This window comes from Nylanderia fulva, unplaced genomic scaffold (assembly GCF_048542155.1).
Source record: "Nylanderia fulva isolate GAGA-0341 unplaced genomic scaffold, ASM4854215v1 Scaffold31, whole genome shotgun sequence".
Classification (NCBI taxonomy): Eukaryota; Metazoa; Arthropoda; class Insecta; order Hymenoptera; family Formicidae; genus Nylanderia; species Nylanderia fulva.
Genome location: NW_028190379.1, coordinates 1,929,676 through 1,948,265, shown reverse-complemented (window position 1 = coordinate 1,948,265; position 18,590 = coordinate 1,929,676). Strand labels below are relative to the sequence as shown.

Below are 18,590 nucleotides of genomic sequence, written 5' to 3'. Positions count from 1 at the left end.
AAGTATTGTATATACCTATCTACTTCACATAAGCAGACAAATCGCTATATTTTATTCCATACTGATGCACTTATCTGAAATAATGACTCGCGCAGCTCTTTTCGCGAGTCGTAAAACTTTATCTATGCAAATAATATAAATGAATGTACTACTGTGTAGAAGAAAAAAGAAATTGTTACATGGAGGGAATTTTCTCTTTCATTTTAGTCTGAAATGTATATTTACCATAATGAAAATTATTAATATGTACGTAGTAAATTTTACTATGTACTAGCAAAATTGATCGAACATATTTTATATCTTATTGTGGTAAGTATTAATTATCCCTCGATTACCATGATTTTTTAGGGTAAGAGCAAATTCTCTCTGTACATATATAATTTTTACAAATAATAAACGAATTTTGTTGACAAAAAGAGAATTGAGAAAAATGTCATAATATTTAATTTCATTAAATGTATCCATTTTATGATTTCAAACTTATCATATCTACTATTTATATATTTTTTTATTTTTTTTATTTTGAAAGCATAGTGAATCGCTCTTTCAGTCGTAAGAATTTTTATCGTTGTGCATAGGATATTTAATAAAGAAAACGACTCAGGATCATAGTACCACAATAAAAAATGTTAATATGTACGTAGTAAATTTTCCTATGTAATAGCAAAATTGATCGAACATATTTTATATCTTATTGTGGTAAGTATTAATTATCCCTCGATTACCATGATTTTCAGGGTAAGAGCAAATTCTCTCTGTACATATATAATTTTTACAAATAATAAACGAATTTTTTTGACAAAAAGAGAATTGAGAAAAATGTCATAATATTTAGTTTCATGAAATGCACCCATTTTATGGTTTCAAACTTATCATATCTACTTTTTATATATTTTTTTATTTTTTTGATTTTGAAAGTATAGGTAGTGAATCGCTCTTTCAGTCGTAAGAATTTTCATCGTGGTGCATAGGATATTTAATAAAGAAGACGATTCAGGATTGTAATTGCACCCTGCGCCGCTTGTCTTCTGAGAAACGAGTATTGAACATCTTTCAACATTGGAGAACGAACAAATCACGTAAACAATTACTATACAATTAATATAGCAGAAGGCTTGCTGAGTCAGGGAATACAATTGTAACGTCGATATATCCATACTATTTCTCGCGTTTTGCCAGAGTGACGTGGCTGCATTGTTCTCGAGGACGTGACTTCCTCGTGCCTTTGTAACTTTACTTATGCCGCGCCTCTTCTGCACTTGTGTGCCTCTCGCACACGCGATGCCACTTCGACGCAGCTTTCATTTGCGATTCTTCTTACGTCGCAAAAGGTAAAGAAATTGTAGGATAAGCTCGATCGGCGATGCCGAACGCGACAGTGATAACCATCTGGATTTTATATCTTGTCCTACATCTCCTCGTCCTTCGTTGAGTTAATCGTGAGGCGAATTCTTGAATCCGCAGGCTGCTTCAATCCTGTCTGAGCGATAAACATTCTCGGTGAAACGATATTTGATGTAATTTACGTTTACAAAAAATTCCGGACAACAAAATAATTACAAATACGCGATTAATTAATTGTTTTTTTATTAATTAAATTTGATGAAAATAGTAACTAATTTCTCCCTACACGATAATAGTCAATTAAAATTGAAAAAAATTTTAATAAGCCGCACGAAAAACTGCCATTTTCCACGCCCTGCTAGAAAATTTGTAAAAATGCAAAAGCCACATTTTTTGCTTTTGCATGATTCATTGTATCTAATTACCCTTCCTTGCTGATAGTAATTAACCGCGCTCATTAAGAGATAGCGTACTTTATTGGAGTATCTTTATTAGCAACGATACTTATCGTGAGTTATATTGAAACAACGCGGAAGAAAACTATTTAAACGAGCATTTACAAAAAACCATACTCATTACACATGTTAATATTGATATTAACATGATATTAAGGAATATTAATATCTTTATTATTCTCCACGATGGTCTATTATACTTTTTAATTAATTTCAAATTAATTGTATTATCGAAATCATAATTTTTTATCGTCTCTTTCGATCTGCAACAATTATTTCTTTCATTCTTCCCGTCTGATACAATTTTTTAAATGATAAAATTAATGCAATATATATGATTCGACTTATTCCGTGTTTATTATTTTTTTTTAAAGAAGAATAATAATTATTATTCTTCATCAATCTTCCTGAAAAACATGCAGAAGGAGAAGATAAAATATATTAAATTAGAATAATATACATAAAAAGGTTCCGCACGATAAATAAAAATTTATCGAAATACTTTTTTACAAATAAATACGTTTTTTTTCCAAGCGGAGAGAAAAAGAACGGGTCAACTCGCTTGCTCGTTATATCTTATTTCTTGGCCCTTATATTCCTCGCCTGCGTCTCCCAGCCCTTATTTATCGAAAGACACGTCGCCGACAAGCCGAAAGTCTCCCGATCGACAATCGGACAGTGAGAGGAACGATCCTGTTTCTGCGGCTTCGACTGCCTGGGACTGGGTGTGTGCGCTCGAGGAATGCGTTGAAACATCGCGGCCACGAGTGCGCGCGCGGCAGGGATTAAAATCTTGATGCATTGCCGTTATCCACGCGTGAATTTTTACGCGCGCGCATTAAAGCCCGAGCGAAAAAAATTATCAATTTATTGCGCGCGCGGCGTCGATACGCGATAGCGCTCGGGCGCAACCCTCCCGGGCGAATTATTAATTGCCGGCCCGATCGCAATTGTTGTTTCCAAACGAGTTCCCGCGTCCAGTTGTTTGCGTTGTATAACTATGCGCCTATCGCGATCCGGCCACCGTCGTGCTGTTGGATTGGTGTGTCTTTAAAAAGCCCGCGGCTTTGCCTTCGCAATTATTCATAGAGTCGAAGCTACATTTTTATTCGTCAGCTGTTCTCTCTTATTTCTGCGTTGTTTTATGAAATCTGAAGTTTGCGATCATTATTTTTTTAGATTTTCCTGGATTTTCTTTCAGATATCCTCGCTGCTTAATTCGAAGAGGATCGTAGGCGTGAGATAAAAATCTGAAATTGAGAACGAATAAAAGGAAAATTAAATTAAAATAAAAAGAATTAATTAAATTAAAATAAAATTGAAACAATAATAATAAGATAAAAATTAGAGAAACCCGCTTTGCATGCCATTGATTTTTTTTTGTCCAACTGGTTTCGCGCGGCATTGGCATGTGTCAGTCCGACCGTGATAAGGAACTAATCTTTCTTCTATTGTTTGCGTTGCGATTACGTGATACCATTCTGCTATTTTAAGCCTGTCCATTCGTTGCCTCGCATTTTTCTGAAAGACCACCGCATGTGGATGGAAGTCGAACGACGGAAGCTTACCGTATATCCAACTCGGGCTGTTTAGCCGTTGGACAATAATTGGCGAGCGCATGATATTTATAATGGAATATCCTTCAGATGCGGAGGATAAGAGTCCAGTTTAACAGGCGGAACTGATGTTTCCGCGCCTATATAGCGCGCCGTTACATCGGCTTCAGCTTTATGTAACCGTGCATAATACACATTGTACCAAATTATTTATTCGCCATTGAGTGGACGGGATACTTCAGGAAGTTTGAGGACACGTGTTCCTGCATTTTGCCAATTAAATGTCATGTAATAGCAAAATCCTGCAGATATGTTGCATATGCTGCAATCATTCCATTCCATTGCAAGCTATTGTTGCTTTCGAGGCGCGTCAGCGTATTAATATTAATGCGAATATTTTGATTTCAGATTTTTTTATTCCACACCTACATCCTACAATTCTCTTCGAGTTAAGTGAAAGCTTTGGATTATAGAATATCAAAAAAATTATTCAATATAATGCGATATTAAAATTAATGTTAATAATTATTCGGAACAATTTTTGAATCGACGAATATGATTTATAAGTAGGGTGATCATCCAGCCTTTTTTTAGAAGATAGGGCTTTATTTCAAGTAGCTGTCTTTTAGATTTATTCATTTTTCCAAAACTCAATTTGTCCTTTATTTTCTCGTAGAAAATTTATTTTAACCACATTTATAAGCAAAGTGTAGGATGTACAATAGAGAAGAAGATGAGTACACTTTGCGTAATAATCTGTTCAGCATTAATCTCGATTCTCTGCGACTGCATTATGTAGCCTTCTGGATTCACCAGTCTAAGGCTACGTCTATAAATGTGAATACAAGCTGAAATATATTGCTTTACGTAAACTCTTGGAGTCGTACAGTTTCCTGACAGACGAACGATCGTCGTTCCAGCAACACAACTTGGAGTGCTATTAAATTATACGCGCATAATGTCATACGGAGTCTTCGCAAGGCCTTGCCCAACGGCGACCACGATCCTCTCTCTCTCTCTCTCTCTCTTTCTCGTATACCTGTCATCGCACACGTAGAAGACAAAGCGTCCGCCGCTAATCGGGGACCGCTAAGCCGCCTTTCTTCTTCGGCGAACGAGAGACTAACGACTGCTCTCCGAGAGATCTCCTCTTCCTCGAATAACGTCGGAGCATTTAGGACTCGTTTGCGTCCTTGCCGGGACGCCTACGTGCGGATCTTTGTCTTCTCTCGCAGGCTTCGGGCGAGATCGCCGGAGATAGCAAAATTGTACCACTTTTGGCACATTATCCCGAGAAAGGATATTGATTTCGCCAAAGGCTCCTGAATCCTTCGTGATGCAAATTTCGAACACCGATTTTAGATCTCTGTATAATTTCTGACGGAATCCGCTTGTAATTTTAGATGTGTGAGGAAGAAATTAAAATGCACATATATAAATTATAAATAGAGTTCTGTCCTGAATTCTGATGTAAGACGTAAATTATCTGAAGAAGACTAGACGATTTTCTTCAAAAAATAGTCATTGGATCAGTAATGATTTTATTCTAGCAAGGAGCTGGTACACAGAGCGATATTCTCCTAGAATTTATCCTGAAAATCAAGAATTTTGTCAGAATTCCTCTGATTAAAAATATTTACCACTATGAAAAATATTAATATCTACCACAATAAGATATAAAATATGTTTGATTAATTTGACTATGTTCATAATAATATTTTTTACTGTGGTTAATATTAATCAGAGAAACTCTTGTAAAATTTTTCTAATACCACATTGTCCCATGATTTTCAGAGTAAATTCTAAGAGAAAATTCCGTGTGCTTTCAGATTTACCTCTATTTAATTTTCTTGTAATCGACATTTCCTAATTAGGCATCCCGGCCATAATTTTTAAAAAATGTCTAAAATGCATACAAGAAATAATAGACGCAATAGAGCGCTTTTAATTACGTCTACAAAAATAACTGTGGAATCGATGTTGTCGTCGCCTAGGAATCCACTCGGGGATGTTATGTTAACTCGAGATTAGTATCGAGATCGTGTCTGATCGCGCGTATTCCTGACAGTACAAACACACGTTATCCGCGTTTATACGGCGCGGCCCGGTCGCGTGAAATTGAAAGTTAGCGTGGGCCGATAGCTACTGCCCAGACCGGTCCAAGTTTGCTCGTACATTAAGTCCGTGATCCGGCCCGAGGAAATATCATTGGTCTGTATATCGTTCTCGTCGAGTGCTCCTTAGCGGGATACTAGGGGGTGGAGATCGCTCCGCGAGTCTCGCACACGCTTCGAGGCCTGTCGTCGAGAGCAAAAAAATGCAGACACTCGTCTCGTTTCGATATAGCGTCGCGAGATAACAGAAACGCGATTTGCGTATTTTTCGCAATTTTCAAAAAAAATTACAGCTTTAAATATCTTGGAATACGAGCGGAAAAAAGGACGAATTCCGTCAGGTTTTACCCTCGTAACGAGGATATTCTTAAGATACATTAAGAGACCCGGTTGGTTTTCTCGACCCGAGTCTTTCTCCATCAATGTTGCACGGCCATGATCTTTAATAAGACAGGCTGTGGCAATGCAACACTGACCCTGATTAAAAAACATTTACTCTCTAAATTTCTTGGAGTAAGATTCGATGAGGGAAAAATAATTTGAGGATTAATAATTTTGAAAAATTATTTTTTCAAAATTTTATTAACGTAGTTGGAGATTTTTTTACCATAAAACTTTTGTCCAAAACATTTTTTAATATCTTGAATAATTTTCGAGATGAAACGAGAAAAGCTAAAAACCATTCTACTTATGAAGGGTGATTTTATCCTCTCAGGACGTAATTCAACACGAACAAAGAATAGTTTTGGATAAACTACTCTACTTGTACACCGTTTTAGAATCTTTTGAATTTCCGGGTTGTCTAACTTCCCTCGTGAGAAATTTCAGGACCAAAGAGGTCGTCTTCTCTCCTTCATTTTAGCACGGATAGATAATAATTGATGATAAAACATTTACTCTCTAAATTTCTTGGAGTGAGATTCGATGAGGAAAAAATAATTTGAGGATTAATAATTTTGAAGAATTATTTTTTCAAAATTTTATTAACGTAGAGGTTTTTTTACCATAAAACTTTTGTCCAAAACATTTTTTAATATCTTGAATAATTTTCGAGATAAAACGAGAAAAGCTAAAAACCGTTCTACTTATGAAGGGTGATTTCATCCCCTCAGGACGTAATTCAACACGAACAAAAAATAGTTTTGAATAAACTACTCTACTTGTACACCGTTTCAGAATCTTTTGAATTTCCGGGTTGTCTAACTTCCCTCGTGAGAAATTCCAGGACCAAAGAGGTCGTCTTCTCTCCTTCATTTTAGCACGGATAACATAGATAATAATTGGATCCTTGCTCGAAGGTTCCGACCTAATATACGGCCGTTTCCGCGTGATTGCAGGTCGCCGGGCAATTATTGGACGGGGAGTTCCAGCCGACGGTGACGGCGACGTGCAAGGGCGGCTACATGACGATACGCGTGAATCTCAATCAGAGTTTCGTAGGCGCAGTCCACGCTCGGGATCATCGAACCCCGCAGTGCATGGTATCCGGCAACGGCACCACGCACGCCACTCTGGGCATCAACCTGTACGCGTCGCAGGACAGTCCGGAGTACTGCGGAGTCCTCGTGAACAACGTAAGGCTTCTATGATATTATGGAAATCGCCGGTGTACGCCGAGGGCGGTCGAATTATGGGCATCGAGACTCGCGTCCTTAAAATTCCGAAAAAATCAGGGACGTAAGATTCGAGCGAGAAGTAGCAAGAAATCAACTCGTTACGTACCGAGAGGGTCTCTCGCTGCGTGTAAACGGATATTTTCCCCTGCCCTTGGGTGCACTTGGAATTAATATTCGTCTCTCTATCGTCTCTATTTACGAGTGTGTGTGACATGTTTCAGAAAATTGTTCCGAGAGGAGATTGAGCTTATGCTAATTTACCTAGGTTGGTCACTCTAAATGCCTCGAGAATAGCGTAAAGATCGATCGTATGTATGGAGATTTTTCATTTGCATTTGAATCCTTCTCTTTCCACCGGGATGTTTGTTCTGCAAATGTAGCGACATTGTGGATGAAAACTTCTCGGTACAATTTTTACATACACGCACACATAATTGAGAATGTTTTACAAGAAATTTGCGTATATTCATTAATACTTTTGTACATAAAAATCAAAATTTACAGTATTATTTTATGGACAAATTTATTCAAAGGTTGTAAGCAGCTTGTCGGTTTATTGTTTAGTATGTTACGTCATTCTTTCTTTTATTTGAATATATGATAATATTACAGCACACGGAAGAACGTTCCATTCCCATTGCTGTTAGAATACATAAAACTCTGGAGCTGGCGGATGACAAGTTTTATGTCATAACGTGCGGAAAAGCGGGCTTCAAAAATGCCAAGTAAGTTAAAATTCAATTACAAAAAAATAACAAATAACCCGTAAAATTATGTAACATTTTATTAAAAAATCTGTAGTAAAAAAATTCATAATTAAAAAGTCTGATTCTAAGCTATTTTTTCCTTTTCTTTAAGGAATTAAATATTTGTTAATTATTCTCTGACTTATATACGTATGTTCTGTCATTATATTGCATATCTCGATATTTGATACTCATCGTTTTATATAAACATAAAAAGCAATCGATAGTTTAATCTAGCAGATTGTCAAAATGACGGAAACTATATTGATGTTATTACAAGTTTATTTTATTTAAAGATTCTTTATATACTGTCATGAATAATCGATATGCGGTAGATTCTAAACTGTATAAGAGATAGAAATAACTCAGCAGAAGACAGTACTATCTAAACAGGAAATATCATTCTCATGGTTTCTAATCATTAACAACCATGCATTTTTTAATCAACTGATATTTGTTCAACAAAAGGCCATTTCATATTTAAAGATACTTCTCATTTATTATAGTATTCAATATCTCACTCGATTAATCGTCCAAACAGGATTCGACACAATTATATTCTCTTGTAAGACTCTAATATTTTGCAGTATTAATTTAGCTAATGATAAATAGGACTGTTTAAAAATTCCACGTAATATTTAATACAATATTAAGATATTACAAAATATTTCTTTGAACTTAAAGTTTTAATAAATGCAGTCCGAAGTTAGTATTCATCCGTTAATCTTTTGCGGTTTCTTTAAAAAATTACTTCGGATGTATGTATATATCAAAAATTGTTGACAACTTATTTATTTAAATTCAGAACCGCTCTAGTGACAATGGAATTTAATTAAGCATTCAAGAATTAGATAAATGGAGCAATAATTAGTATTCCTGTGACGCGCTGCGGTTTACCGCAAGCCACATTTTTTATTCCGTGCAAGTGCAAAATGCGGTCAATATTTAGTATACAACTGTCGTCGAATTGAACCGCAAATGATAATTACTTTTTGTCGGGATCATTATATATATTCTCGAAATAATTTTTTTTATTAAAGCAAATATAAAAATAATTCATTAATTTTTTTATCATTATGTTATAATTATTCTTTTATTTTTTTATTATATTATTTTATTAATTTATACACGTAAACGTTAGATATACATTATATTATTGACTATTCTGATATATTTCCAGTCATATTTAATCACTCGCATAAATCGCAATTTCTGTCAAGTCTACGCGCCGCGTCATGATTCTAATAATAAAATGTATTATGAACCGCTATAAAGAAATTCTCAAGTGTTCAAAACAAAACAACGTCTTTTGCATAGAAATGAAACTTCGCTGGTGTCCTTGCGCCTTCTGGACGAAGGTGTCAGAGTACAAGAAGCTATATACGGTCACAACTACACTTTGCGAGCCGAGATTTCACGCCCAGACGGTTTGTATCTTATATCCCATTCTATCGTTTTGCTTTTTCAGTATCGATGATATGGACAAGTCCGTTAGTATAGTTATAGTTGTTTCTTCGTCGATATTTCTCCTGTCCGAAGCACTGTATCGTTGAACATTCAATTTGCAGGAATGTATGGGATTCGAGTCAAGAACTGCTTCGCATTCAACAAGCTCAATTCCAGTGTGCAGCTTATAGACGAAAAAGGGTAAGCAGATGATACATTTCTAAAGAATTCATAAAGATATTTCTTTAAATTAATGACTTATATTTATCGCAAGCATTTAAATGTGTCATAGATATAAATCTTACAGATATGTGTATATTTATTGTAGATATAACATATATAAATGCCCCCAATTTTTTGTGCAAAAATTTACATTAAAGTGAAGAACTTTTGGGAATAGATAAAACTGTTTTAAGAGTTAAAATCACTTAACAGTAATTTTATTAAAACTTCAACTGACCTTTTTATTGCGTATAATGAGAACTCTCTCTCTTCCCCAAGTTTCTCCGTTTAATAAATTTCCTTTCTTATCGAAGTGAACTCTCTTCAGAACTTTGCAGATAGTGAGACATTGAGAAGACAAAAACAACTTTAAATTAATTTCAACTTATTTAATCATTTTTCATGTCCATTTCTATTTGCCCTATCGATGAAAAAGATGCTTGCATTTTTTATTAACGCAATGTCGCTTCGACGATTGAAACGATATACTAATTGTGACCTTTTTTTTTTTTGAATTGCGAAGCTGTCCTGTGAAAGTTCGAATGACGAAATTCATATACGATCGAAGCAGCGGTACGGCGGATGCCACATTGTTCTCGATGTTCCGGTTTGCCGACAGTTCAGAGGTGCATTTCCAATGCGACATCGCCGTGTGCAGAGGTAAACCGATCCGTTGAATGATTTCCCATTAGCATTTCATTACGAATGTGGGTTATAAAATGGCATTCAACTTTTGCAACTTGTTGCGTGCGATGCATTGTTGACAGATAACTATTCCCGTTCGACTCTTCAAAAAAGATGATTCGCTTCCCAAATCGTAAAAGTTTCTATCTTTCGCAGAACGAACATTTTAATAGCATGCTTAATATTTTTTTTTTTCGTAAATTATTCACTTTTGTGAACAGTCACATTTTTGACAATTGATACTTTATGTGAACTCTCGAGCGTAATATCTCTCATTACGATTAATGGAACAGAAATTTACGTACTTAGGAAGCTGCGGTACTCCTGTATGCGAAGGAGACAAAGAGGACCTAATAAAGGGTGGCTCCTCCACTGGACAAAATGTTAATGGCGAAGAAGGAGTGCTACTTGCTGGAACAAGCGTTTTTGTTCTCCAACCAGGCGAAAAACGAGGTACGTAAAGTTGCTATAGATGCAAATTGACTATTATTGTCATTTCATGTTTTATCATTTTATATTATTATAGCACATTATTATGATATTCTTGATATATTTTCATCCCTTATATTGTGCAGATTAATTATTGTAATAATCTCTTTCTCGATTTTTTTTCAAATTTATATGTACACTACTCAAAATACCTAATTAAGAGATAAAAAAAATTATCCAAAAAATAAGTAATAAATTACTTTGCAATACAGAGATACATTCTGTAATTAATAAAAAGATCTAGTAACTTATAATATGAAAAATATAAAGAAATCAATTTTATTCGTTTTAATATTGAAAAAAATTGCTTTTCTTGGCGGCCGTAAGTTCATATAAGAACAAAATTAAAAGGAGTTTATGAAGCGATTGGTAAAAGCAATTGGACGACATTCGTTCAAGCTATAGAGTTGCAGTCAGTTTGTTTTGACATATCCACGCAACAAGAAAACCGTTCAGTCATGTCGGGAATACCTGCGGTCTGTTTCTTTCTTGATTTCTTTATTGCTTTCTCTTGTGTATATTTTCATTTATGTCTTTATCCTTGCAAGATAGTTGCTTGTCGTCTTTCTTCGTCATCCTGACCTGCATTCGGACGTCGTCTCGACACGCAACCTATATCCAGGGGCTGTCATCAAATTATAATGCGTGTTCAGACTCACATAAGGGATCTTATTTCGTTTATCACACTTTGTGCTCCGGTTAAATTTTTTTTTCGTCCATTCGGTGCCGCGCTATAATTTTCCATACCGCTCATCAACGTCCGGTACGGAATAAAATATTTTCGCGAAATTATGTCATTAAATTAATTATACCGCATTGCAAAGTAAATAGATCATTTTCTTATCTCGCTAAATTTGAATAAAGCTATGTGATTTTTCAATACGATAAAATTAATGGCTATCTCAAAATCATTAAAACGGATTGACAGATTAAAAGTGGAAAATTTATTGAAAAATTATTGCCTCATTAACTTATCCCACTATCTCATTTGGCTCTCTGTACTTATGTAGAACAACTCTGTTTTCCCTTATTAGACACAAGATTGTCACTCTATTTGATCAAATGGAATTTTTACAATAATACTGAATAAAGCCATGTGATTTTTCAACACGATAAAATTAATGGATATCTCAAAATCATTAAAATGGATTGAGAGAGATTAAAAGTGGAAAATTTATTGCAAAATTATTGCCTCATTAACTTATCTCATTTGGCTCTCTATACTTATGTGGAACAACTCTGTTTTCCCTTATTAGACACAAGATTGTCACTCTATTTGATCAAATGGAATTTTTACAATAATACTAATGCGATATTTCCTTCGCAGGTTTATCATCTATATCGTAATACGAAAATTACAATAGTGGCTTCTTTTCGTTCGCAGTTGTACAAACATTGTACGATGACGGCAGCGTGCACCCGCTCTGGCTTCTGTGGTTGGCGGTGGCGCTCGGGATATTATTCCTCATCATGCTCATCATCAACATATTCCTATGTTCGGCAATGACCTGCAGCTGCACCCGCACCGACATCATCGAGAAGGAGCCGTCAATCATCGAGGATTATGATCCGTACCGCAGCTGGCACGGCTCTCAATACGGGTCGAGGTTTGACTTAATTACCTCCTCTACTAAAGCTGCTCTTTCGCATGACTCGCCGACGAAGTATCTCTCTCCTCTATTAATCGCATCAATAATATATGATTTACTCGTACATAACCGTATGTCATCTACACCGAGCGGCTTCAACACTCAAGCCCGACTTGGCTCGAATCGATCATTGATAAGCTAATGTATCCCTGTCAGATTAAAAGCGCGATGTATAATTGATATGTATATTTTTACAACCGATCGCGTGTTCGGTAGTTCTCTCTTTTGCGCATCGTGCAATTTTTAAACTGCCGTTCCGACGAAAATGAAACGCATCAAACTTTCTAAGTGAAGTTGTACTTAAGCGCGCAGCGGAGTCACGATGATGCCAATTAATATTACGGATCGCGTATCATGACGCATGCGATTGCGTGCCTGAACAAGACCCTTCTTATATTCTTCAGGTATTCGTTAAACGGAAAGCAAGGCTACGCCTCCGGAGGATCTACCATGAATTCCACGAGGTCGATATCGACGAACAGCGATCACTACGCGATAGTGCATTCTCGGCCAGGAAGCAGATACTCCGGTCCTGGACAAAAGCATCATCATCATCACAGAGGACCGCCGTCCAACATCGGTTCGCACTACTCCGGGAAGTGACGTTTCCGTTTAGCTTCATTTATCAAAAAAATTATAGAACTCCATTGTCTTCATTAACGTTACTTTAATTAAACACGAAGTTTACGCGCCGCTAGTGGCATTATTCCAACACGCACGAATGACAAGAATTCAATTTAAACGTAAAATATCAAGAGAGAAACAATTTTTAAATCATTTTTATACTCTTTAGCATTCGGTCGTATCGAACGATATATTAGCACCTTCTTGATCATTTGATAGATAGATGTAAGTCGCCGATTATCATATTTACTGCGATAAATTATAAAAATTGGAAAATTGTTATAACATAAATAATCGGTTATTTAAAAAATTGGCATAGTACATAATAGTCTGTCCATGATTGATAAAGCATATAAATTTCATGTAACGCAACATAATACAAATAATACGTCAAGAGAGTGTTAATATATAGATATCTAGCGTGTATGTGAGATGAATGCTAATTTTCATATCTTGCGACAATCTGAAATTTTCCATCTATAAAAAATGAATATAATTATAAAACACAGATATATCTTTTCGATTTCTTTACAAGAAAATTCTTATTTTTTTTTACTCTTGCACTTGTTAATAGAATCAATGACAATAAGCAATCGGAACATGTAATCGAAAAATGTGGATCAAATATATTAATGAGATAAATTTTTCTACGGATAAGCGCGATATAAAATTATCTACACATCGGTATTTTTATATTTAGCATCATTCGTGAAATAATTCTCGACTGCGTATATGTATCATAATATATATAATAGTCATAAGCATAGAAACTAGCATTTACAAAACTGCGCAATATTGATCCTAATTAAGAGATATACTAGTTAAATGCTTTTTGTACATAAATTCATTAATCTAAAAATATATTGTGTCTTTTATTTCTACCGGTAAACATTTTTGAATATCCAAAAAATCCAAATCTTTAGTAATCTATAAATATTTTCTCTCGAACATAGTCGAGATAATAATAAGAAACAGTATTAATGTTTTATTCATATTAAAATTGAAAGTGTAGCATATTAAAATTAAGTTTTTTTCTAGAATGACGTTTGATGTTTCACGCTTAGCTTAATACATTACGATTTTTTTTGCTTCACACAATGGTTGTTTTTAATTTGAGATATTTAATTTTAAATTACGTTTTTTTATTAATGTGCGTGTCTCAATTGATCATAATGAGGGATCATGCTTCTAACTAATTAGTTAGCTATATTCGTAACTTTTTTTTTATTTCACAAGACAATCAACAATAATGACTCACCTTTGAATGTGTAATTTCTAAGATGATATATATCTTACGACAAGAATAATAGTGTATGCGTCAAATAAACGTATCATTAAATGACTGCCGCATTACTGCTAATAACAATAATTTTTATTATACGAACCGCACATACCTACATCTCATTTTTTTCACGTTCTAATTTTTCCAGAAATATTTTCTTACTTTCATATTTTATTACTATCTCTCTTATAATCTAACTTATCTTTATATCTTAAATGAGCGGATTATTACTATGCAGGAGTTATATTGCATCTTCTTTGCAAAACACTCATTTTAACTCTGCAAAGTTATAAGTAGAGCGGTTTTTACACAAAAGAAACTTAGACTCCTTGTGTGAAAATATATTGAGGAATGAATTAGCTTCCTCGAAAGAGGAAGATGGAAAATATGGAAATATTAAATAATGGGTTTTACTTTTTTTTAAACGATTTATTATTAAAAATACATTTTTAGAATAAAATATAGAATAGAGAGAATAGTTCGCAGAAAGCAGTAGATTTGTATGCATCTTTACATGAACATAATCTCTCTTTCTTCCACTCTCTTTCTTCTCTTTTCTATTTTTTATTTATTAAATACTTTATATAAAATATGAAAACTCATTTGTTTACAAATGGTAACTGCTGGTATGTATATAGGTTTAATAAATGAGTAATTACATGGGGAGAAGGGACCTGATAATACTACCTATAGAAATACTGAAAAAGTCTTCAGTATTATAATATTTACAACAAAAAAATGTATCTGCGTGAAGAATTAATCAAAATATAATAGACTATTTTTTTTTGCTGTAACGAATGCGCATTGATTTTAGTAAGACGGAAAAGATTCTCGAATTAAGAAGCCAAACTAGACAACAATTTACATGAGTATGTAAAATTTCGTTTCAGAATTTTATTATTACAAACATCTCTTGATAATTAAAGAGAATTGTTCTGAAAACTGCATGGAAATTTTTACGAAATTCTCTAAAATAATTTCAATTACACAGCCTAAGAAATAGACATTCAATTAGTATTATCATAAATTGATCGCATATATAGATATTCAGCTGTCTTGGAAAATTTGATTAGTACGTTAAGAAGATAATATACTTTACAAGTGCGATGGAGCAGTCGATCACTACCATATTATCGTAGTACACGTGGTGATAATGCAAATACAATATAATGAATTATCATTGCTTTTTATAATAAAATTTAATATCTATTAAATAATTATAATTTTTTTTATAATTTTATACCTACTTATTAGATTTATCGCGAGAGCGACTTATATTAATATTGCAATAGACTTGATTGTTTCCGCATATAACAATATGAATATCATGATTTTTTGCGAACTGAGGCTTTATTTATGAGTATTCTGCACTTCCCATTGCCTGCGAATGACGAAGCATTGATTATCGACGATGAAATTGTAATTCTCACTGCTTTCAAGCCACTGAATTTCAACGTCGCTCGCAAGAAAGTCCACGTGTTTGTGCTACAATGAATTAAACGGCAGGTACGTTCTCCATTACTTTTCTTGTAAACTATCTCTTACTATAAGGATAAAATGGAATATTGAAAAACAGCATACATTCGCTATCCCACAACCCGTGTGTCTGTTCGAGTAGACCAATAGAATATATTCTGTCAGTCTCCGACTGCTTCGAATAAAAGTATTGAAGATACATCCGAATTTGCATCAGTTTCTAAATCGCGCTTCTCAATCCCAGGAATGTTCTTCTCGTCGGAAAGAAAAACAAACGAGAAAGCAACGGATTTAAAAGCGGACTCGCAATTCGATGGCTTAATGCAAGGAGACTGCAATTTAAAATAAAAAATGATAAAATACGCTCTGTATAAAAATAATCTCTTTTCATACCTTTAATCGCTAACTATTTATTGTTATGTTAAATATAATTATACTATTCTTATATTTTTGCACATTTTTCTTTTGTATTAAACCATCGAATCATGTTAGAATAGTTTCACGATTTCGTGTTTCGATAATCTCGATGAATACGAGTATATCTAATGAAATGAATCAGAAGATTATCTACAGTATTAAGGCACGATGTACGCGCGTGTGCGATTATCTATGTGTATTGTTTTGTATCTTTTTTTTTTATATATTAGTCTATGTATGACTGAATGAGTTAAGCGTTAATCGTGAGTTACGTATTAATGTAGATTATTTTCCATCGAAAATGGAGGCACCATGAATAAACATATAGCTATATTGTTGCACCGCATGCGCATGCGCGGTATTTTAATTATAAAGTGTCAGCCTGTTTTTGAATACTTTCAATGAATTAATCTTGGAGTGGATGGTGCGTTTGAAAATTAACACAAAATAGAAAAATAAATAATAAATAACATGTTGATATATGCATTGATGTATAGTCTCGTGCAAGAACATATTTTTTTCAAGGACAACAGTTTGCTGTCGCATTATCTTTAGATCGTCTTACAAAATTTCGATATCGCGACAATTTTATTTTCATACATTTATCAATTTAAAATAATTTTAGGCTGATGAAATGAAAACAAAGTATGCGAGTTGCTCACAAGCGCAAATTTACTCCCCTAATAAGAGGCTGTTTCAGGAGCCTGGATCTGTCGAGGAAAATTCGTTGTCATCTTTAATCGTGTTATTTTTACTTGCATATATATATATATATATATATATAAATGGTGTTACATCTTTTTTTAAACAAAAAAGAATAAGAAAGTATGATAAAGCAAGGATGATTAAAGTGATAGACCAATCAGAGGAAATAGAGTTAAAAGATTTGCAGTTAGTAGAAAAAATTAAGCGCTATTAATTTAAATAAATATATCTCCTCTTATTTATTTATGCAAAAAATTATTTTTATCCTCGTATAGGTTACTCTTTTTGGAGCTAATGTAGCAAAATCTCCAAATTTCGCAAATCGCGGATTTTACGATTGTACAGGTCCAGCCTGCTGGAAGGGGCCACTTACCCTTACGATAATCCACCAATATGTAATCGGATCGTCGTCGTTCGACAATCCATTACTCCCGCATTAATAATCTCGTTAAGTGTAGTGACTATTTCTACATTATTTACAGAGCGTTACAAACGTTAGTCAGTAACATTTGTACGTTTCCAACTGTAGATGCTTCACTCGCCACATCGGGATTTATGAATGTAACAATAAATGTGCTGTAAATATTTCTATTAAAACTTGCATGATGTGATTTCATAATAAAAATTGATTATTGCGCGATTGAATATTATATGACTGTGAAATGTGAATATATCTGCGTTGTATGGACGACAATGCACGGATAACAAGGAATGTCATGCAGCAGGAATGACAGTGTGACGGGTGAAGCATCTGGAACACAATAAATTATCGACTGCCGTCAACGTAATGTCATCATCGTCTCTGAGAACGTTCATCGTTTCATGACGCCCAACAGGGCATCGATCCTTTTGTTAACTCACATTGCCTCACTGACATCTTGCACGTATCTCTAACTCAGCTTGCCATTTTCTTCGCTCTCAGCCGGTTACGTAAGATAATGGGGGTCGACACTCATCGAATTTCTTGCTCGCAATCGATCGTGATCGTCTCGAGCAAAGTACGTTCTCAAGAGTAGACCGACGAGATGTTGCGTAGTTAAAAAAAAAAAGGATATTACAGATTCGCGCGCTACTTTACAGAAATATGCTACAAATATCGTGTATAAACTTTGGAGCGTCTCTCAGCCAGGGTTGGCATTTTGTTCGGGGCACTGAAAGAAAGTGGACAAAATAGACGAAATGGATGAAATATGAAATAATACAAAAATCGATAAAATGAGAGATAAAGTTTCGTTTGTCAAAAACCAAAGTTCTTATTTAAAGTTTATTTTGTCCGAACTTTATTATCTTTAAATTTTTTTTCAGTTTTGTCCATTTTGTTTATTTTGTCCAGCACATATATATTTCTTTCGGGACGGGCAAAACTGGAAAAAACCGGGGAGATTTTTTCCACCCTGGACAGTCAGCTCGTCTTTTGAGCTCGTCGCTCATCAGTCAATCGCACATCAATGGAACGCGTTCAGCGACAGAGGCGGCGTGATGGGCGGCAAATGGTCACCGCAGGTCGGGAAATTCGGTGGTATCGGTGGCAAATCCGCATGCGTCCCGACGTGAAGAATCAGGTTCATGCCGATCAATATATGGAACAAGAAGTGGCAATGGAACAGCCAGTATCCTAAACAAAAGAAGATATTGTTTAATATTAATGTAATTCCTGTTTATAACTTGTAGTCAAATTGAAAGTCAAAATAATAATGGTGTGTAAGTTAATTAGTGTTATCGATAGCAATCTCGTTTACATTCGTTCGCAGAAAATTATTTCCAA

At 34.6% G+C, this 18,590-nt stretch overlaps 2 protein-coding genes across 3 annotated transcripts in view; one reads left to right on the top strand and one right to left on the bottom strand.

Annotated features, from left to right (window-relative positions):
- Nucleotides 1-13,806, top strand: part of LOC114933915 (uncharacterized) — a 33,401-nt gene extending 19,595 nt beyond the window's left edge. Inside the window, exons 2-9 of one of the 2 annotated variants that reach the window (XM_085484738.1) lie at nt 6,807-7,043; nt 7,698-7,810; nt 9,149-9,258; nt 9,400-9,478; nt 10,023-10,159; nt 10,493-10,636; nt 12,057-12,273; nt 12,726-13,806. In XM_085484738.1, the coding sequence (XP_085340864.1) occupies nt 6,807-7,043; nt 7,698-7,810; nt 9,149-9,258; nt 9,400-9,478; nt 10,023-10,159; nt 10,493-10,636; nt 12,057-12,273; nt 12,726-12,924 (1,236 nt within the window). In that variant the 3' untranslated portion in view covers nt 12,925-13,806. Of the gene's footprint in view, nt 1-6,806; nt 7,044-7,697; nt 7,811-9,148; nt 9,259-9,399; nt 9,479-10,022; nt 10,160-10,492; nt 10,637-12,056; nt 12,280-12,725 lie in introns of both variants that reach the window. The other variant, XM_085484737.1, reaches the window with a different exon arrangement.
- Nucleotides 13,807-14,749: 943 nt separating this feature from the next.
- The window catches only part of LOC114933929 (multicopper oxidase 3), a 53,366-nt gene continuing 49,525 nt past the window's right edge, over nt 14,750-18,590 (bottom strand). Inside the window, exon 10 of the mRNA XM_029306524.2 lies at nt 14,750-18,440. Coding sequence (XP_029162357.1) covers nt 18,271-18,440 — 170 coding nt within the window. The 3' untranslated portion in view covers nt 14,750-18,270. The remainder of the gene's footprint in view (nt 18,441-18,590) is intronic.